This window comes from Lacerta agilis, chromosome 7 (assembly GCF_009819535.1).
Source record: "Lacerta agilis isolate rLacAgi1 chromosome 7, rLacAgi1.pri, whole genome shotgun sequence".
Taxonomy (NCBI): Eukaryota; Metazoa; Chordata; class Lepidosauria; order Squamata; family Lacertidae; genus Lacerta; species Lacerta agilis.
The window spans coordinates 79,078,327-79,100,474 of record NC_046318.1 but is presented as its reverse complement, the minus strand read 5'-3'; the positions used below and the strand labels follow the sequence as shown (position 1 = coordinate 79,100,474).

The 22,148-nt window shown below is 44.1% G+C and overlaps 1 protein-coding gene across 2 annotated transcripts in view; it reads left to right on the top strand.

Moving 5' to 3' along the window:
• The window catches only part of FAM135B (family with sequence similarity 135 member B), a 159,962-nt gene that overhangs the window by 74,551 nt on the left and 63,263 nt on the right, over window positions 1–22,148 (top strand). For both annotated transcript variants that reach the window (XM_033155893.1, XM_033155894.1), the window contains exons 3-4: window positions 1,453–1,532; window positions 21,325–21,464. In XM_033155893.1, the coding sequence (XP_033011784.1) occupies window positions 1,453–1,532; window positions 21,325–21,464 (220 nt within the window). The remainder of the gene's footprint in view (window positions 1–1,452; window positions 1,533–21,324; window positions 21,465–22,148) is intronic.

Here is a 22,148-nt window from a genome sequence, read left to right as displayed (position 1 = left end):
GAGAACTTTGCTGTTTGCATCTTTTCAGTAACATGAATACCTTGTTTGTACTGGAGAAATCTGTTAGGGCTGTGAATATACCCAGTGATTGGTATATTGATATTCTGTGTGTACACCTCTACCATATTAAAGGAAGACTTCTGACCTCCTGGAATGAAGTAAAAAAAAAATGGAAATCATTGGGAGTGGAATAGCTCTGCCATCCTCTCTGACCTTTAAATTCCTGGATGAAACAGGTATAGTTGATCTTACAATGTGAGCAGACAATGCAGTCTATTCTATTTCACAGAAATGTTCTCTTTCATATTATTACCATCTTAGCCTCTCTGCAAAGAAGAAGAAGAAGAAGAAGAAGACGAAGAAGAAGAAGAAGTATGATGGCTGTGTAAAAGCACTCCAGTGGAATTTTGTTAATCCTATCCAAACTCTTCCCTTGGATATTAAGGAAGGGTCCCAGCTCAGTAGGAGAACAATTGCTTTGCATGCAGAAGTTTTATGTTCAAAGCCCAGCATCTCTAGGTAGGGCTGCGGAGGAGGTCCCCTGCTTGGAGAGCCACTGCCAGCCAGTGTAGATAACATTGCTCTAGATGGGCCAATGTTCTTACTCTTGGGCTTGCCGATCAGAACGTCGGCGGTTCACATCCCCGCGACGGAGTGAGCTCCCATTGCTCTGTCCCAGCTCCTGCCAACCTAGCAGTTCAAAAGGACACCAGTGCAAGTAGATAAATAGGTACCGCTGTGGCGGGGAGATAATCTCCATTTTTGTGCACTCTGGCTTCCATCACGGTGTTCTGTTACACCAGAAGTAGTTTAGTCAATGCTGGCCACATGACACGGAAAGCTCTCTGTGGACAAACATCGGCTCCCTTGGCCTGAAGGCGAGATGAGCACCGTACCCCCATAGTCACCTTTGCCTGGACTTAGCCATCCAGGGCTCCTTTACTTTTACCTTCTACCTGTGTTTGTTCCCTACGATCTTTGCTTTGTATCATCACTTTATGCTTTTCAACAACGGGTCCAGATGCACCTCTTTCCCCTGTCCTTTGGTTGAGTGGACATTATCTGCCCACCTGGCTTTCCATGCATGCACAGCTATCCTGTGCTGCTGTTCTGTGATTCTGGAAAGGTTTCTTGTGGTTTTGTTTTATGGTTGTAATTGTACGGTGTACTTATTCTGTGATATTTTTGCAACCCACCCTGAAACCATTTGGTGATGAGTGGGCCATATTAAAACAAGTCCAATGTACAATAATAAACAAATAAAGCATTATAGATTTTAGCTATTGTTCTGCTTTATGGTTTTCACCTTTGTTGTACAATTTGGTTACTGGGCAGTATAGCAGTAAGTAAATACATAAATAAGCAAGCAAAATATTTGCTTTTTTGAAGGAAGGCTGCAGTTCCGTCTATAATAGTTTTCTTTTTTTTCCTCCAAAAAACCTCTCCCTATAGGTATTACTTGGTGCACGCAAGTCTGAAAGTCCCACCCAGGATCCCACATCGATTGCTGGCGACCATCGTTGAACAAACAGGTGAGAAAAGGATATGTGCGTGCTGGTTGAGAACCATAACAATAAATCTATCTATCAAGGTGAGAAAAGAAAGGAGAGAGAAATGGCTTCGGATGAGGTGAGTTCATCCTGGCTTGAGGGATGGAGCCAGAAACTCAGGAGGGTGAACTCAAAGAGCCACACTGTAACGGAGAAATCTGAAGTTGAGTCTAGAATAGTTCTGCAAAACCTCAAAGTGTATAAGAGTCTACACAGCTGGGACGGCAGTGTGGTTACCGATTCATTTCCGTGCCCGGTTAAAAATTCTGGTAATGACTTTGAAAGACCTAAATGGTTTAGGACAAGCTCACGCCTATAGAAACCTGTCTGAATCTTGAGATCAGAATCAAAGGCCGTGCCTATCAGCCTACCATCAAGACCTATTAAATAACACCTGCACCATACATTTAAAGCACTATTATACCTCTTTTAAATAGTCATGGCTTTCCCCAAAGAATCCCAAGAACTGCAGTTTGTTAAGGGTGCTAAGAGCTCATAGAGCTACAATTCGCAGAGTGGTTTAACAATCCCCTTCCCTTCCCAGAGAACTCTTTTGTTTTTTAAACAAATAAACAATTCAACAACATTTCAAATTTAGCAGTCAGTCATTCCACCTACGATTCCCCCTCCCTCCCTCCCTCCATCCATGGTTCCCTCAAAATTTCAATTTATGCTGCATATCATAGTTGCTCTAGGCTACACCTTCATCTTACCTCACAGGAAAAACAAAAAAGTTCACCCCCCCACTCCTGTTCTTATTCAAATCCTAATTGCGTTTTAACATTTTCACACTGAGTTTTTAAGTATTCTGAAAATATTTTCCAATCTTCTTTAAAACCAGTCTCTTCCTGATCTCTGATTTTACGCTCCAAACTTGCCATTTCTACATATTCTATCAATTTCGGCTGCCATTTTTCTTTGTTGGGGAACCACTTCATCATGCCATTTTTGTGTCCCGCTGATTTCAATGGCATTTACTTCCAAAAAGTGAAATTATTGTGGCAGCCTTATGCATACCGCCATGGAAAACTGTCTGGATTGCTCCCACCCACAAAAAGTAAAATACAACGGGAATGACAAATTCAGTTTCATTTGATTTGGTTTCGCTGCTGTTTTAAATATGACTTACTGAAGGAGCACCATTTTTCTTCGTTCTGCGAAAGATGTGTTTGATGAGCCCTTCGATGCTGTTCCAACAAGTTTGCGCTGCTCATTGCTCAGTGGAGCAGGAAAGAATCAAGACTCGGGATTGTATCAAATTGCTGTCATTAGTTCTGATAACGCTCGAGGAAGCAATTTCTGCCTCCATCAACTGGAAGTGAATTTACTGCCCTTTTGAAGTAACAAGAGAGAGGACAAACCTTTTTTAATTTTCCATTGAATGCCATATGATTATTATTATTTTAATGCTGTAATGAACCTGCGTGAATGATATCCAGGATTTTACAGGTTAATGTTTTAAAAGGCACAAATACGTGAATCTGGCAGGTCCCATTTTGGATATGGATTGCTGTAGTTCTGCTGGCGCCAACATTTATCCCAAACAGACCTTCTATCTGATTCGGGCTCTCCAATTCGCTTTCTGTCAAGAAAAGAATGATCAGCTGCTGGGTGTACAAACTGTTTAATGCAAACTAACTAGGGGCTTAAGAATTAGGAAATGTATCTACAGGCACATCCCTTTGGGAAGCAAATGATAGCATATACACTTGAGTGTAGAATTTCATTCATTTTGATTAAGGTTGGTTTGGAAGAAGGATTCAATGATGATCTCTTCAGACTCGATGGATGACCATTAGAATGGCACATGTTTAATGTGATTCCTGCCTTAATGCACACACAAACACAACTTTCCACAAACACAACTTTCCACACTGTTTTCACATAGTTTTGTATTTTTTTGATTTGTGTTTTCGGAGATTCAGCAACTCTATTTGGCCAAGGCACTTACATGGGCAGAGAACGAAAGGCACGAGGGTGGCATTGACACGCAGGCATTCATTGTGGTGGTGGGCTGGTAACAAGGGGCTCCAGCATGGCACTTAGGGACACACACCATGCAGGTCAATGTTTGGCAAAGAACACCCCCCACCCCACCCCACCCCAGTCTTGAAACAATCCCATGTTTACTTTCAGTGCACAGAAACACCAAGTGGCTGGGTAGAAACTAAGTCACTCTTCAAAGGCCACACACTCCCAACTCAACCCCCCAGCCCATCATTTCACAGGCTGATATCCCACAGCTAGCTTTCCCCTTCTGCTAGCCCAGCCCTATATTTCCATTCAGCCTGTGAGGTCCCTACCAGGAGCTGTTTCTTGCTTCCACGTCATTGCCCCAGCTTAGCTTAGCATCCAAACACATTAGGTTAAACTATGGAGTTCACTCCCGCAACTGGCAGTGACAGCCAGCACCTTGAGTGGATTTAAAAGATAAGTTCATGGGGTATCAGTGGGTATTAACCTCATTGGCTATGTTCGCCCTCCACTATTGAACCACCAACCTTCCCATTGGCAAGCCTGTCAGATGAACACCAGCCGCTAGATACCACAGGAGGGGAGAATGCTATTGAGCTCAGCTCGTGCTTGTAGGCTTCTGACGGGCATGTGGTTGGCCACTGCTGGACTAGATGGGCCACTGACCTGATCCAGCTGGGCTAGTCTTATGTTCTTATGCCATCCCAGTGGTGCTGAATGCCCTCTGGGAGCTTCTGGGGAACCACTGGATTAAAGAGCTTCATAGAATTGTAGAGCTGGAATGCACTCCAAGGGTGACTAGTTCAACCCCCTACAATGCAGGAAATGCAACTAAAGCATCCAAGCCAGATGACCACCCAACCTCTGCTTAAAAGCCTCCAAGGAAGGAGAGTCCACAACCTCCTGAGGGAGTCCGTTCCACTGTCAAACAGCTCTTACTGTCAGAAAGTTATTCCTGGTGTTTAGTCAGAATCTCATTTCTTGAAGCCATTGGTTCAAAGCCTGCCCTCTAGAACAGGAGAAAGCAAGCTTGCTCGCTCTTCCATGTGACAGCCCTTGAGATATTTGAAGAGGGTTATCATATCTCCTGTCAGTCTCCTCTTGTCCAGGCTAAACAAGCCCAGCTCCTCCAACCATTCCTCATACGGCCTGGTTTCCATACCCTTGATCATCTTGGTTGTCCTCCACTGCACATGTTCCAGCTTTTCAGCATCCTTCTTAAATTGTGGTTCCCAGAATTGGACACAGTATTCCAGGTGTAGTCTGACCAAGTCAGAACAGAGTGTTACTATTACTTCCCTTGATCTGGACGGTATACTTCTGTTAATGCAGCCTAGAAGAGCATAACCTTTTTTCTTCTTTTTCTTTTTTTGCTGCTGCATGACACTGTTGATTCATGTTAAACCTGTGGTCCACCAAGACCCCAAGATGCCAATGCTTTGGGGACCCCCGACCCTCTTCTATATTCTATTGGGGGAGGCAAAGGGACTTCCGCCCCTAGGAGTTGGCTCCTAATATTTTTGCCGATGGACTTCACTTAGTTTCCTGGGCTGTATTTTACTCTAAACTTACTCTGAGTTTTTAAGATTGGCATGTTAAGGCATGTCTGCGGCTTCCTGTCATTGGTGATTAGAGACTCTGCTCTTCATCCTTTTCTTCCCAAAGTATAACTCCTGCCGAAAAGTTCCATGGCTCTATAATCAATCCTTCAACTCAGCCTCGCCTTTTGACATTTCCAATTAGCCCATTGGGAAGAGCGATAGCTAACTGCCTCTCTAACACTATTCCATTACGGACGATGGGAAAGTAAGATATCCCTATTAATTTCCTCGCACGGAAGTCGGTAATATAAATGTAGCCACTTATCACTGTTACTTTCATAAACCCAAGTTCATTTTTCAAGGTTACTGGAATGGGATGCAGTCAGATATAAATTGGGGGGGGGGAGCCCCAATCTGCAACTCTATCTGGGACCAGAATAGCAAGCTATACCCTCACCAGCCATCTGGCAATGCACACTACTGATATGCATTCTGTTTCATAGGTCAATTCACACAGGTGCTCTTACAAGTGACACTCCCTCAACTTCCATGGTTGTTGGTTTTTTTGGGGGAGGGGGGCCCTCTGTTGTGTGTTGAGCCCCTTTGGGTGACTAGGTTCCACTTCATTTCCCAGCCGTGGTAACTGCAGAAGACAATAGATTGGGGAATCACCGCTTGCTTCAAGCTCTCCCATGTTGTCGTTGTTGTTAGAAGTTTGTGTGCCTAAGCAAAGTAACTGTGGAATTGCTTTCTTTAAAATAGTAGCATCCCATGGGTGAATGCCCATTGGGAGGAAAGGATGGTTTCAATTCATGCAGGCCCTGGTAGCGTGGAATGTTTGTTTTTAGTTCAAACAGATTAGACTTTGTTAAAGGTCAGGAACTGACAGGGCTCATGAATTACAGGACAAGCTATGATCCTTCGTTATATGGTCCATTTGCTACATCCTCGCAGAGATTCAAATAAGCAGACCAGCGTGACTTAGGTCATATTCACATCACACAGTTAAAGAACTGTGATGCCCATCTGAACAATCATGGCTTCCCCCAAAGAATTCTGGGAGCTATAGCTTTTTATGGGTACTGAGAGTTGCTAGGGGTGTTTCAGAGCTGGCATGGTGAGGCTGCAAGCTTCCCTGGAGGACTGGGGGGGGGGGGGTTGGGGGAAGGCAGAGGAACCAGACAGGAGCTGTCCGTCAAGCAGTGAGTAACAGCAGGAACCGAAAATGCATGAGGTTCTATGTCTGCCAAAGCTATGAATGAAATCCTCAACACAAATCTTCCTGCAGTCAGAGGTTGATTTAGGGGAGTGCGACCGGTTTGATGGGTCATGGATCACTGCCTTGTCATGGCGAAGGGGCTTGAATAACTCCAAGAAACTATGAGCTACGCCATGCAGGGCCACGCAAGATGGACAGGTCATAGCCCAGAGTTTAGACTAAATGTGATCCACCTGGAGAAGGAACTGGCAAACCACTCCAGTATTTTGCCAAGGAAACTCCATGGACTTTTAATTAGCTATTCCTGTATACTCCACCATTTTCTGATGCCATTCCTCCAGTGATAGTGGTAGACTCATAATCTGGGGAACTGGGTTCGCGTCTCCACTCCTCCACATGCAGCTAGTGGGTGACCTTGGGCTAGTCACACTTCTCTGAAGTCTCTCAGCCCCACTCACCTCACAGAGTGTTTGTTGTGGGGGAGGAAGGGAAAGGAGAATGTTAGCCGCTTTGAGACTCCTTCGGGTAGTGAAAAGCGGGATATCAAATCCAAACTCTTCTTCTTCTTCTTCTCCATTGTTGGAATTTGTTGTTGTTTCAAAACCTGAGCTAATATTATTCTTACTCCTGTAGTAGCGTATAGGAACAATTTTACATCGTTTTTCTCAATGTCCAATTTTATTGCATATCAAAATAAATTATATATCATCTGCTATACACTCCTGATCTTGTACTTGCTTCTCCTCATCAGAATCCTCTTCCACTCCTTCTATCTTTCCCAGCTCTAACATCAAAATTTGACAGCAAGGTAACAAAACATATGAAAGGGAATGGGGAAAATTTCTGATGTATATGGATAAGATGTATGGAATATGAGAATATCAGCAGGCTGACTTGAAACTCATAACTAAACTTTAAAATTCTTTATTGGGAATGAACAATGAAAGAAAAATACAATGTATGGTTGATAGATACAATTAAAATACAGTGGAACCCTGGGTAATGCACACGGTCCGTTCTGGGTCGCCTTGTGTAACGCGGGCATGTGTAACTCGAACACACGTAAAAAACAAAACAAAAAAAAACCGAAAAACCGGAAGTCGCGCGATTTGAGCACTTCTGTGCATGCGTGCATCCTGAATGTATGCAACACAGAGCGTACACAACATGAGGCATGACTGTACATCAACACTACATGTAAGAGACAATGGAGAAAAGTGATAACAACTACAAAACGATAATACTTTTTACTGGGAATATATATACACACACACACACACACACATATATATGAATTTATTAAATTTTAGCAATAAAACACACACAAAATATAAAATACAAAATACAACAAAACAACAACAAAACTACAAAACTACAAGAATACAAAAATCATAACAAACAAACACTTATCTAACTATCCTTATCTTATTCATAACATTATTTGGGGACCTCCTCACATCCTCTCTTCTGCGTTCATTTCTAATCTTCTTTAGTAACTTTATAACATTATAAAATCCTCTTTCTCATCTAATCTTAATCTTTATAACCAATAATCATAACTCTAATCTTAATTCTAATAAAAATAAACATACCATATTTCTAACTACTTCTTATATCCTATTTTAATCTAACTTCTGGCATTACTGTAGCCTTATATATCCTCTGATTTTTATTTCAAATGTCTATCCTTTCACGTCGTTTCAAATAGTATTTGAATTTGTTCCAATCCTCCTGCACCGTTTCTTCCCTCTGGTCTCGGAGTTTATTATTGGGAAAATATAAAGGAAATACCGGTAACAAGGCAATACAATGTATAGATATCGGACATTAATTGAGTACATGGATATTTTATGAAAGACATAATGGTGAAAATCTGAAAATGGCTATCTAGAAGATTGTAACTACTGGAATAATATTTGTCAAATGATCAATTGAATAAAGACGGTTCAAACTGCACAAATTAAGAATGACTACAAAAACAACAGAACAAGGAAGTGGAGAAGTAAACAAACAAACAAACAAACAAACAAACAAACAAACAAATAAACAACAAAATAAATAAATAATAAATTCTTCCAGTAGCACCTTAGAGACCAACTAAGTTTGTTCTTGGTATGAGCTTTCGTGTGCATGCACACTTCTTCAGACAAAGAATGCACACGAAAGCTCATACCAAGAACAAACTTAGTTGGTCTCGAAGGTGCTACTGGAAGGATTTGTTATTATTATTTATTTATTTATTTGTTTTGTTTTGACTATGGCAGACCAACACGGCTACCTACCTGTAACTGGAACAATGAAAAATAAGATGTGATAATCAGATGTGTGAATAATATGTCTATGTGAAAATTTAATAAAAATCATTGCAAAAAAAAGAAAGAAAGAAAACTCCATGGACATAAAAAAGGAAAAGCTTTGAGAAGAAAGTGAGAGTTTCTAAGGCATGCTCTGGTTCATGGGGTCACAGAGAGTCGAACACGACTAAGGCGGCTGAACAACAACAGCGGCCGATTTGATTGCTCTGGCTGCAGAGCCTCAGGAGTGCCGCAACTATGTTATGGTTGCTGTATTTCTAGAAGTTAAGGAAAAACAAAGTTATTAAAGCAATCAGCCACAAAAATCCTGGACATTTTCTGAAATCCGCCCCGGCCGCTATTTTCGCAATTTTCGCCAGTTAAATTCTGTATGGCAACCCAAAACTATGTTGTAGAATGGAAGGCAAGTGGCGGGGGGCACCAAATTTTAGTGTCACACAGGACCCCAAGCTCTGCAACTGCTGCAGTGGGTGATATTGTCAAGTTATCTGAATGCACACACATGTTTGTTTTCCTTCTTTGCAAGATATCAAACCCTGCTTTAGCTCGGATGTGCATAGCGAATCATGTACTTCGCTAGGTTATGATCCGAAATATTTATGCGCATTGATAGCGTGTGAGCATTAATAGCCTTAGCGTAAACCTTTGTTGTCAACGCTTGCCATTGGGTGAGCATGTAGTCACGCTTTTAAGGTTGCCGCAGGATGCAAAGTGATAAAGCTCCACATTTTCAAGTGTGGAAAGTCTTTCTCCATTACATGGGTTAAATGGCACATAGGCAGATTTTACTAGCTAGCTTTCTGAGTAAGTATTTTCATGAAGGTTAAAGACTGGCTGCATTTACATTCTCAATCCCATGGGGAGGCACCACCAGGGCTACACTGAAATGTAATTAGAACAATCTCTCTCTCTCTCTCTCTCTCTCTCTCTCTCTCTCTCTCTCTCTCTCTCTCTGTGTGTGTGTGTGTGTAGCATATGTTCTTACAGTAGCATATGTTCTTACCTGTTCCAGCAATAAAGAGGAGCTTACGTGGAAAAGTTGTCATTTCATCACTTGCCTTTAATTGGGCTTCATTTAAGGAAAGCATATTGGCCCGAAAGATGCAAAAGACGTACAGAAGCTAGGTAAACATCACCATCTGCTTGTGACCTCCTGTCTCCCTCAGCACACACAAACGCACACACCACCTTGCAGGCAGTTACTGGTGACATTGCAGTGCGAGCTCAAGCTTGCAGCTCAGAAGCAGATCGCTTTCTTTGCATGCATAACAGGCTGTAGTAGAGTCCTAGCATGACTAGGTAAGGGCTTTTAGCCAGGGTTGAGCTGAACATTGAGCATTATTTTTGCGTATCCTCCAGCATGTGCAAATCTGACCCTTCTCGCATTACTCTGGAAGCAGAAGATGGAGCGACAGTTCAATTGCCATCCTGTAATGCTGAGCTTGGGGATGCAGGTGGTGCTGTGGGTTGAACCACAGAGCCTAGGGCTTGCTGATCAGAAGGTCGGCAGTTTGAATCCCCGGCGACGGGGTGAGCTCCTGTTGCTCAGTCCCAGCTCCTGCCAACCTAGCAGTTCAAAAGCACGTCAAAGTGCAAGTAGATAAATAGGTACCGCTCCGGTGGGAAGGTAAACGGCGTTTCCGTGTGCTGCTCTGGTTCACCAGAAGCGGCTTAGTCATGCTGGCCACATGACCCAGAAGCTGTACGCTGGCTCCCTCGGCCAGTAACACAATATGAGCGCCACAACCTCAGAGTTGTCCATGACTGGAGCTAATGGTCAGGGGTCCCTTTACCTTTATCTTTAGTGCTGAGCTTAAGATTCAAATGTTAGAACTTCTGGGTATCCCCCCTCCCCCAAAAAAGGCTGTCAGGAGATAACAGGGCCTTCTCAGTAGTGGCGCCCTCCCTGTGGAACCCCTTCCCTTCAGATGTCAGGAGATAAAGAAATACACAACTTTTAGAAGACATCTGAAGGCAGCCCTGTATAGGAAAGTTTTTAATGTTTGGTGTTTTATTGTGTTTTTATATATGCAGTAAGCCGCCCAGAGTAAGATGATGATGATGGTGATGAAGATGTTGATGAAGATGATCAGTGATCTTAGGGAAGAACCCCTGTTTGTTGCGTGTTTAGACCTTTTAATCACCCCCTAGAAATAAATACAGTCAAGGCTCAAATTTTTGGTTTGGTTTTTGGCAGAATTTAGGCCGCAACTTTATTGATTACGGCAAGTGAATGGTTGCATAGGCTCTGGTTTGACTAGCTCCCTGCACCGTTGCGGGTAGCGCTGACCCAGGGCACCAGCATAGGTCAGCCTAGGGTAAACACTTGGAACAGCAGAAAGGGGGGTCAGGCTAGTCCACCACCCAGATATCCCCCTGGACTCGGGCACGGGCACAACCCCTCTCAGGGTTGACCAAACCATTGAGTCCCTGGATTCCTTTAACAGAATACCCTTCACATAGGGATGGCGAGAGCGTTCCCCCATCCCTATCACCTGAACCATAGCCTATCCGCAACCGTACAAGTTGTGACGATTTGTCACGCGAAACCTGAATGGCAACAGCCAATCAGCCAAGTGGGGAAAATTCCTGCCATGCCCCTGTCCCAACGACAGATGACACATGGCGGCATAGCAAGAATCAAGCGCAAACCCTAAATATAGGGAGAGGTGGGTGGGTGTTCCGATGCACTAGCCCAAAGAGGAAGCTCAGGCGCATGCGCATGGGCTTAAATAGGTCCCTCGATGCCCTTTTACTTGTGTCCCATTGGTCAGATTGCTCCCAGCATCGAGGGACCTACCAATAGGGTATTGTGTGGCTATCCAAATGATCCCACCCACAACACAGGGTTTGGTTGCCAGGTCTCTTTGAGGGAGGACCCGATTTCTCCTCCAAAAAGGGCTTGTAATCACAGTTGCCACCCAGATGCCTGTGGGAAACCCACAAATGGGACCTGAGCACAGGAACATTCTCCCCTTTTGTGGTTTCCAACAACTCCTATTTGAAAGCAGTAGAGAACCCGTCCGAGTGACGCTGACACCAAACCCCCACACATACACTAAAGCAAAATAATGCAAGTTTTACAACCCCACCCCTTTTCCCCTCCTTCCTTTCCACAACCTTATACTGTAGGCAACACCAGTGTTGTTGTTTTTCTTTTTCTGAGGGGTCGCAGGGGCACGCATGCCCCTGAACATTTTGTGAATCTAAGTTTGGCCTCATTGAGGGGCAGTATTTCAATATGAGTAGGAAAATGAGAGTACCCCTAAACATTTTATTTTATTTTTAGAGCAACAACACTGGGCGATACTAATATCTTACATCAAATGTAACTGATCTATAGAAAAGACTCTGTGACCTGAAAAAGAGACAATGTGTGTACTTTTGTAATCAAAGAAAATCTTTAATAAACATTGTTTTTTTTAAAAAAAAATACTGCCCTTCAATGTGGAGGCAGAGCATAGTCAACATAGCTAGTAGCTGTTGAACTTGTGTAATCATTTTTTAAAAACCAATGTAACACCTAACTGCATCATTTCTGACCACCCCCCCAAGTCACATTTGTGCAAAAGCCACTGCCAGCACCCCCTCTCTCTCTTCAAGTAACATTTTGTACCGCAGGATTAGAAACCGAAAAGCACACACCTGCTGAAAGTAAAGGCAACACTCGCAGGGGCCCCATTGCAATGCTAGCCACGTCTATCAATCTGAGCATTGCTTTCTTCCTGCGTTCTCAGGAAGGAGGTTTTTAATTAAGGGAAAGCTCTGCGGAGTCTAGTATCTCAATCTGCTTGCATACGACTGGCATTGTCTTGTGGTTGTTTTTAATCGTGGGGGGGGGGGTAGAGGTTCAGGGAGGCCCCAATGTTTTTGAATTACGATCGCTGCTGTGAAAAAAGGGAACAGCCAGGGGGCAGAAGTGTGCAATGGAGTGTGTGTGTTTGTGTGTGTGTGTGTGTGCTTGCTGATTTTCTTCCGTTAATGTGTTTTCCCATTACAGTCATACCTCGGATTACGTACTTTTCAGGTTATGAACTCCGGTAACCTGGAAGCGCAACCTGGAGCACGCACAACGCACAGATGCGCAGAAGCGTTCTGTGCAGTTCGCGCATGCACAGACATGCTCGCGCATGCACAGACATGCTCGCGCATGCGCAAACCACTACTTCTGGGGGTTTTGCGCGCTTGTTCGGGTTGTATACTTTTCGGGTTACGAACTGTAACCCGGAACCAATTACGTACGCAACCCGGGGTACCACTGTATTGGTAAATGGCTTGCCACTTTCTTCATTGACAGACCATCTGAAGCTGGGGAGGGAATGGGGGCGTTGCTGCTGCTTATGGGTGCAGCAAAAGCAAGTGGAGCGGGTAAAGAGGGAGAACCCCTCTCTTGGTTTCTGGAAATATGGGTTATGATGAGATGTCAGAGGGCTGCTGATAGGATTCCTGTTTCTTGAACTGAAACCATGTGGCATCAGTGAAGGTTTAGGAGGAATCTGGAAGGGTCTAGTGCAGTGTTACCATGCACGCCATCGCCACATCATTCAAAGTGTCTTGGCGGTCCCCCCCCCACGCCAGTGCGGGCGTGAAATGCTCCCTAGATTGTGCTCCACCCGCAGCAGCGTTGGGGGGGAGTTGCGTTCCCTCCCCCATGCCACTGTGAGCAGGAAACGTTTGATAGAGCGTGCATTGGTGGAAGTTGCTGTTGGTGAGCTGGAAATGCATGTTGGCTGTGCTGACGCGAGTGGGTTTAACTGCTTTTTAGTTGAGTTAGTTATTTTCTGTATTCCCCCTAAAGAAGCTCCAGGTCCCTGCACAATCTGCCCCCCAAAAGCTCAACAACTTTGTGCAATCCTCCCCCAAAAATGCTCAACAACATGGATAAAAACGGTAAATTGCCATATTGGCACTTTGCGATAAATAAGTGGGTTTTGGGTTGCGGTTTGGGCACTCATTCTCTAAAAGGTTCACCACCACTGTTCTAGTGGATGGGGTTCTGAGCAGGCCCAGGAGCAGAGCTAAAGCAGGTTTCGATTGACCTAAAGGGCCTAGCCTAGCCCCAGACATGTTTTGGTGTTACCTTAATGAACCATACTTAGACTGTTACCTCACCAGGAAGCTAGCCTGGCTATTCCAGGAATTTGAAATCTTGCTTGGATTTTTATACTTGTTGGATCCAGAAATTAGAAGGATCCAGAAATTAGAAGCCTTCCTCCCCACCAAAAAAACCTCATGGCAGCATTTACTCATTGATGAGATCAAGGAACATTCCATAGGGAAGCTGTGCTCAAACCTTGAGACACACAAGAGTGTACCAAAGTGAGCATTTAAGCCTTTGTTGGTGTATTTATCCACTTTCCCCACTTAGGTTGCAGGAGGAGGAGGAAGGGACTCAAAACTTGCATGGAAGTTTTGACATCTGATCAGCTCAGGTTTAGCAAAGTTTATCTAAATTAACTAGTAGACACCTACTGACTTGCAAGATCAGTGAAATAAATTTGATTTGGGGTACATAGAAAGTAATGTTTAGGAGTTTGCTAGGTCTTCCATTTGATGAAAAGAATGAAAGGCATCTGAACTTTTAAATGTATCAATCAAATCAAATGTCTAATGGATTTTAAACAAACAACAAACAAACAAACAAACAAACAAACATAAATAAATAAATAAATAAATAAATAAATAAATAAATAAATAATAGAGAAATATAATCTTGAACAACAACAAATCTAGGACCATTACAATGCTGTGCTGACTTAGAAAATATGGTCCCTCCTGTACAACGGAGAAGATGAGATGTCTGTTCTAAAACAGCAGTAGTCTGTTATTTTTATTACAGGGTGGGGTATGATGATGATGATGATGCAGAGCGGGGAGATTATTTGTAATTGTTTTAACTAAACAAAGAATGCTGCCCAGATTTATCAGGGTAGAGTTTTAATCCATCAAAAGTTTTTAAATTAATTAAGCTGATTTATCAGTGCAAAGTTGCAGGCCTAGAATTAATGCAGCAATTAACTTACATGCAGAGAGCTCTGCAAGGCATTCGGTCTGACCTCTGTGGAAGTCCAGGCTTGAGAATTAATTCTGCAATTAATTAATTGGCAACAAGCATCACTTTGATCTTGCAGCCCATGTTTTTGGAAGGTTTATCAGAATTAGCATGCAGAGAAAGCATCCCACACAATGCCAGTATTCTCACCGAGGAAGCCGGGGTCAAGGTCGGCTTGCTTCAATGACGTATATTGCTTTAAAAGCCTCCATGAAAGGGACCGGCAAAGAAGTAAATACACCATAGGAGGGATCCCTCCCATTAAACATGGCTGGAAGCATCTATCTGACAACTGTACGCTAGATCTGTTAGATCTGTTCTGGTTTGCAATAGTCTCTCCTACACTGATTTGAAGCATAGAGAGCCTTTGTCATAAAGGTTTACCAGAAGCTTTAACTAAGAAAAAGGGGTTTGTGGCAGTATAAAGAGCAACAGAGTTATGGTGACATTTTTTGTGGGCTAAAGTCCACTTAGAATCATAGAATCATAGAGTTGGAAGAGACCACAAGGGCCATCCAGTCCAACCCCCTGCCAAGCAGGAAACACCATCAAAGCATTCCTGACAGATGGCTGTCAAGCCTCTGCTTAAAGACCTCCAAAGAAGGAGACTCCACCACACTCCTTGGTAGCAAATTCCACTGCCTTACAGCTCTCACCTTGCCGATAAAGGTCCGTATAGTTAAAGCTATGGTCTTCCCAGTAGTAATGTACGGAAGTGAGAGCTGGACCATCAAGAAGGCTGACCGCCGAAGAATTGATGCTTTTGAATTATGGTGCTGGAGGAGACTCTTGAGAGTCCCACGGACTGCAAGAAGATCAAACCTATCCATTCTCAAAGAAATCAGCCCTGAATGCTCACTAGAAGGACAGATCCTGAAGTTGAGGCTCCAGTACTTTGGCCACCTCATGAGAAGAGAAGACTCCCTGGAAACGACCCTGTTGTTGGGAAAGATAGAGGGCACAAGGAGAAGGGGACGACAGAGGATGAGATGGTTGGACAGTGTTCTCGAAGCTACTAACATGAGTTTGGCCAAACTGCGAGAAGCAGTGAAGGATAGGCGTGCCTGGCGTGCTCTGGTCCATGGGGTCACGAAGAGTCGGACACGACTGAACAACTGAACAACAACAACAGCTCTCACTGTCAGGAAGTTCTTCCTAATGTTTATGTGGAATCTTATTTCTTGTAGTTTGAATCCATTGCCCCATGTCCGCTTCTCTGGAGCATCAAGTGCAGTGGGGGCTGATGACACACTTTAGTCCATCAGAACATACGCCTTCGTAAGAGTTCTGTTGGATCAGGTCAAAGGCCCATCTAGCTCAGCATCTTCTCACAGTGACCAACCAATGTCCATAGGAAGCTGTAGACAGACAACACTTGATTGCAACAGGCTTCTCCCCTCCTGTACTTTCTAGCAGCTGGTATTCAGAGACAGCAGAGGAGGAACATAGACTTCATGGCTAGTAGCCAAACCCTATGCCAAAGGATAAATGGACATAAATCTGATATCAGGAATCACAAGACAGAGAAGCCAGTAGGAGAACACTTCAATCTCCCAGGACATTCTATACAACATCTCAAAGTAGCTGTCTTAATACAGATGAATTTCAGAAATAGACTGGAAAGAGAAGTGGCTGAATTGCAACTAATTACCAAACTTAAAACCATGGAGAAACCTGGTCTGAACAAAGACATTGGATTCTTATCTCATTATACATGACAAAGCTATCTTTAGCCATCTCACCCCTTGGTTTTTCCTTTAGGACTAATTGCAGTTGTTAACAGTCGTCAGTGTTCTCGAAGCTACTAACATGAGTTTGGCCAAACTGCGGGAGGCAGTGGAGGATAGGGGTGCCTGGCGTGCTCTGGTCCATGGGGTCACGAAGAGTCGGACACGACTGAACGACTGAACAACAACAACAACAACAGTCGTCAACAGGTTTTCCACACTTATCAGCCAATCACCCATTCCCACCACCCTTCTGAGTAATACCCCTCCCCACTCTCTCACTATATATAAGGGCCTGGTGACTTCTGTTTCAGTGCATCTGAAGAAGTGTGCATGCACACGAAAGCTCATACCAAGAACAAACTTAGTTGGTCTCTAAGGTGCTTTTTTGTTTTGTTTTGATTGATGGCCTTGTCTGCCATACATTTAATTAACCTTATTCCAAAGCCATCCAAGTTGGTGGCTGTCTTCTGAGTACAATATGACATAAACGTGTCCACCAACTATAAACGTGTTGCTCTCTTGTTATTTGCGCTGCAAAATAGTACCAAAGATATGGAAATGGAGTGGTGGTGAAACCAGCACATCCTAGTCCTACAATATTTTGGCACATGAATGGTTAGAAATGAGTGCTCTAGTTCAGGTGTATGCATGGCTGGCTCAGGATGTGAGAAAGTCTGTGCCTAAGTTCTCACAGTAGGCCATGAACCTGAGTGGTTGCCTCATCCTTAAGGTCCTTTGGCCGGTTAACATGCTCTGGGGCTGGCTTTTTTCTCCCCGTTGTCTCTTAAGAGGAGCAAAACTCGTGAGAGTAAGCCTCTCAGCAACCATAGAATCATAGAGTTGGAAGAGACCACAAGGGCTATCCAGTCCAACCCCCTGCCAAGCAGGAAACACCATCAAAGCATTCCTGACAGATGGCTGTCAAGCCTCCGCTTAAAGACCTCCAAAGAAGGAGACTCCACCACACTCCTTGGCAGCAAATTCCACTGTCGAACAGCTCTTACTGTCAGGAAGTTCTTCCTAATGTTTAGGTGGAATCTTCTTTCTTGTAGTTTGAATCCATTGCCCCGTGTCTGCTTCTCTGGAGCAGCAGAAAACAACCTTTCTCCCTCCTTTTATATATTTGAACATGGCTATCATATCACCCCTTAACCGTCTCTTCTCCAGGCTAAACATACCCAGCTCCCTAAGCTGTTCCTCATAAGGCATCGTTTCCAGGCCTTTGACCATTTTGGTTGCCCTCTTCTAGACACGTTCCAGCTTGTCAGTATCCTTCTCAAACTGTGGTTTTGAGAGAAGGGCCGTGCTTCAAATGTCACAGCTTCAGTCTTCAACATCTCCAGGCAGAGGTGGGAAGATACCAAAGTCTGGGGCACTGTAGGAAAAAGAAAGTGGTGGTTGCCCTCCAGAGATTTAAGGGTGGGCGGGCATCAGCATGAGAGAGGCTTTCTTTCCTCTTCAGCAGCTGTCCAAGAAAGCCACATGTTGGTCTTGGGTTGTGGAAGCTGTGACTGTCCTGATGTTGCTGCATCCCATCAACCTCAGGTTAGCATGGCCAATGGCTAGAGAAGGTGGGATCTGTAGTCCAACAACTGCAGAAGGGGTCACCTACACCTGATGCATAAACACGAAGGTCAAAGTACAGTGCCCCCCTTGAAGATTTACAGTGGTACCTTGGTTCTCAAACACCTTGGTTCTCAAATGCTTTGGTTCTCAGACTCCGAAAACCCGGAAGTAAATATTCCAGTTTTTTAATGTTTTTCGGAAGCCGAACATCTGATGCAGCTGTTGGCTATTGTTTCCGGGGCACCAGCACCAATCAGAAGCTGTGCCTTGGTTTTTGAACATTTCAGAAGTCAAATGGACTTCTGGAACTGATTAAGTTTGACGCTTTTGTTTTTGCTATTTATTTTGTGTTTATGTTTTTGAGGCTTTTTCGATTAATTTGTTTTTATGACTGTGTGGAACTGATTGATTGATTGATTGATTGATTGACTGTGTGACTGCGGAAATGAATAAAATCCCCCCACCCAAACAAGGACTATCATCAGTGCAGGTAAGAAAAAATATTTTTTTTTAATTTTTATTCTCTACAATACTGTCTTATTAATTTTATAGTACAGTACATTGATTATTGCTTTCCTTATATGGACCAAAGGTCTCATTAGATAGTAAAATTCATGTTAAGTTGCTGTTTTTTAAAAGTCTGGAACGGATTAATCCGTTTTGCATTACTTTCTATGGGAAAGTGCACCTTGGTTTTGGAACGCTTTGGTTTTGTGATGGACTTTTGGAACGAATTAAGTTTGAGAACCAAGGTACCACTGTATTAGCTTAAAACCTCTGTGTTTGTGTGTGTGTGTGTGTGTGAACTCTTGCAAATCACACTAGCAACACACACACACACACACACACACACACTCCCCAAAGACAAGGGATAAGGATTTACCAGAAACAGTAAATCAGGAGAGCCCCTGATATCAACAGGGACCACCAAAGGGTTTGCAGCTCTGCCTGGGACTCGGCATTATACATACCCTCCATCGTTCCTCAGTGAAAATAGGTAAATTTCTCACTCGCCCGCAAGTGACCCTCCTTGACCCCTCATTTTTGTCCCCCACCCTGCAGAGCATTTCCTATTGGAAGAAGGACAAGTGCCGCCACAACTACACTAATGGGACACAGCACACCCACCCTCCACTATCCATTCATCCCGATTTTCTTTTCTTTTATTCTTTGGTAGACCTACAAAAAGGAAAATACGCGCCCTGCCCTCTTCCCGCCCCTCAGGGACAGGGTGTCATGCGAGGCTGGGGTCTTGGGGGGTGGCAGCCTCTCCTCTTATTTGCCCGCTCTCCAGCAGCCACCACGAGCTGCCCAAGGGAGGAGGCAGGTCGTGGCAGCCATGGAGGAGGCAACAGGATGCAACGGGATGTTGGGCTCACAGCTACCACTGCAGCCATCACCGCTGCTTAGGACAAGCTCAGTCTCTTCCGTGAGTTTGGTGGGGGTTCTGGTGGGGGGAATAGGGACATTCTGGGATCAAATCAGAAGCTGGGATGGCTTTCGTAGTTCCAAAACTTTCTCTGGAAAGTCTTAGAGGACATGCATTCTATTGGCTTGCCTTGTACTGTATAAATAATGTCTCTAATATGCTACCAATAATGCACCACTGGGGATCCCAGCAAAGGTATATTTGGAAGAGAAAATTACATTAGGTTCTGCATCTCTGAAGGGAGTTAGTGTATCAAATATGCACAAACACATGCACACTTTTTTAAAAATAAATAAATAAAAATAAAATCTAATAATACAATCAAATTGCTTTTCTTTCTTTCTTTGTCCCGTTAGATTAAGAGGAGAATAGATTTGGCCAGTAATGCAGTTTTACCAATGACTCTAGAATGATGAGTTTTAAATGAAAATAAATCAGGCTGCGTTGCCTGTCTTTCGAAGAGCTTATCTGCTTCATGCTTTTTATTGTCGTCACTGCGGTAGAGCAAATAAATGGGTTTTCTTTCTTCTCTTTTTTTACTGTCTACGCTTCCATTATGATGCTTGGCTGAAGTGCTGGGGCTGAACGAGGCAGGGACTCAGTGTTCTCGAAGGAAAACATGGTTTGGTTTTCCAGACCCACCACAAACTGGAAGCCAAAGGTAGATTAGAGGAAGCTTGGCAGGGGGTTGGACTGGATGGCCCTTGTGGTCTCTTCCAACTCTATGATTCTATGTGTGATGTGTCTGTCACTGGGATGTTCCACTTTGGTGTTTAGATGGGGGGAAATGGAGGTCCTGATGCCCCCCCATATACTTTTTCCTGTACTTATATTTGCGTGTCGAGGTCCCCAAACCACCCCTCAAATAAATTCACACCGCAGACATAATTTTGGTTTTGGTTTTTGGCATAATTTTGGCCACAACTTTATTGACTTACAAGAGACATGAGTGGTTGCTTAGGCATTGGTTCAGACTATCTATCCCTAAGGTCAGAACTGGCATTTGTCAGTAAGGGGAAAGCCTCCCAGGTCGAGAAAGTGAGCGGGAATAATCTCTCCCCTCTTCCCACAGGCTCCCAGGGGCTCTTGTGTGGCCCTGGCCCCCGACTGGGGGATACAGACAAAAGCATATCGAGCCCCTGGGTTCCTTTAACGGAAATCCCCACACCATGATGAACTTGGAGGGGCAAATGAATATGTCAGCAGTCCCCTCCACCAACCAGCAAAATAAGAACCAATGCCTAACCGCCAACCTTACAAGTTGTCACTATTTGCTACGCAGAAGGCGAAAACCAGATGGCACCAGCCGATCAGCCAAATGGAAAAATTCCTACCAGGCCCCTGCCACAAAAGCAGACGAACCCATGACAGGCATAGCAGAAGCCTAAATTATAGGGAGGGAGGGAGGGCGGGTGATCCGATGCATGCAGTCAAAGAGGCGGAACACTCTGCGAGCTAACCTTTTATAAGAGCTGGACTGTCCATCACAAAATGGCAACATATAAATCTCCCCAACAACACCCAGGGTCCAATCATACAGTGGCCATCCAAACTAACCCGCCCAGCAACTAAGGGTTAGTTTTGCAGGCCCCCACCGCAACACTTGCTCTCCATGATGGAGAACACACTATATAAAAAAGTTGGTGGAACTCACACCAGGGGGGAAAGGCGGCGGCGGGGGGGGGGGGCAGGTCCTAAGTCAAAATCCATTTTAAAGTCTTGTTTTCATTCCGCCATCTTGCTCCCAAAGAGGTTTCGGATCTGGCATAACTTTACGCCAGTTTATCTAAAGGTGGTGTAAATTACACTGGCTCCCCTAGTTCGGATTGCTCACCCAAAGTGTTTGATGCATTCCAAATGCATAGAAGTGCGGGGCCTGATGAATTCTGGATGCCCAGGGTGGAAATCTATCTCATAGTTATTCTGTTTTCGGATTTTTGTTTTGCAGGCGATTCAATTCTTTGTGCAGCCTGTGTCCATGAGAACACCGTCTACAGCAGAGTGTTTCAGATTTTGTACAGGAATGAGGAGATTGTCATCAATGAATCCATGAACTTCAGGGCCCACCTTCTTGTGGATGGTGAAAAGGTGAGTTGGTTTCTCTCAGTTTGGACTCTTGTTTCTCCCTCTTTTACACACTCGCATATACACACAAAGAGTGAATCTGGTTCCACTGGTAAGGTATATTGCAGGTATTAATATTGTAGAATTCGAAGCAACTGGAAGTATGAAAATAGCAGCTGCACCCCCACCACACACTCACTCACACACACACACACACACACACACACACACTATGCCACTGCTGGGTCTCTTGACAACTTTTCTGTGACTCTATGGGACCTTTGTCTCTCTATGCCATTTTTCAAGTTGTCAGTCAGTTGGCTCTCTGGTACAGTCAAACTTCGGTTCCCAAACGCTTCCATTTTGGAATGTTTCGGCTCCCGAATGCCGAAAACCCGGAAGTAAAAGTTCTGATTTTTGAACGTTTTTCAGAAGTCAAACGTCCGACGTGACTTCCGGTTGAGTGCAGGAAGCTCCTGCAGCCAATCAGAAGCTGTGCCTTGGTTATTGAACATTTCGGAAGTCAAACGGGCTTCCGAAACGGATTATGTTTGACAACCAAGGTTTGACTGTACTTGTGTTTCCTGAGTGCCACTTTATCAGGAATGCTGATAGATACTTGCTGATGGGAGCTGAGAATCTTATGTGACTGGGGTAAATTCATGCTGGTTTAGCAGGGCCCCTTGATGGAGCTCTAACACTCACACT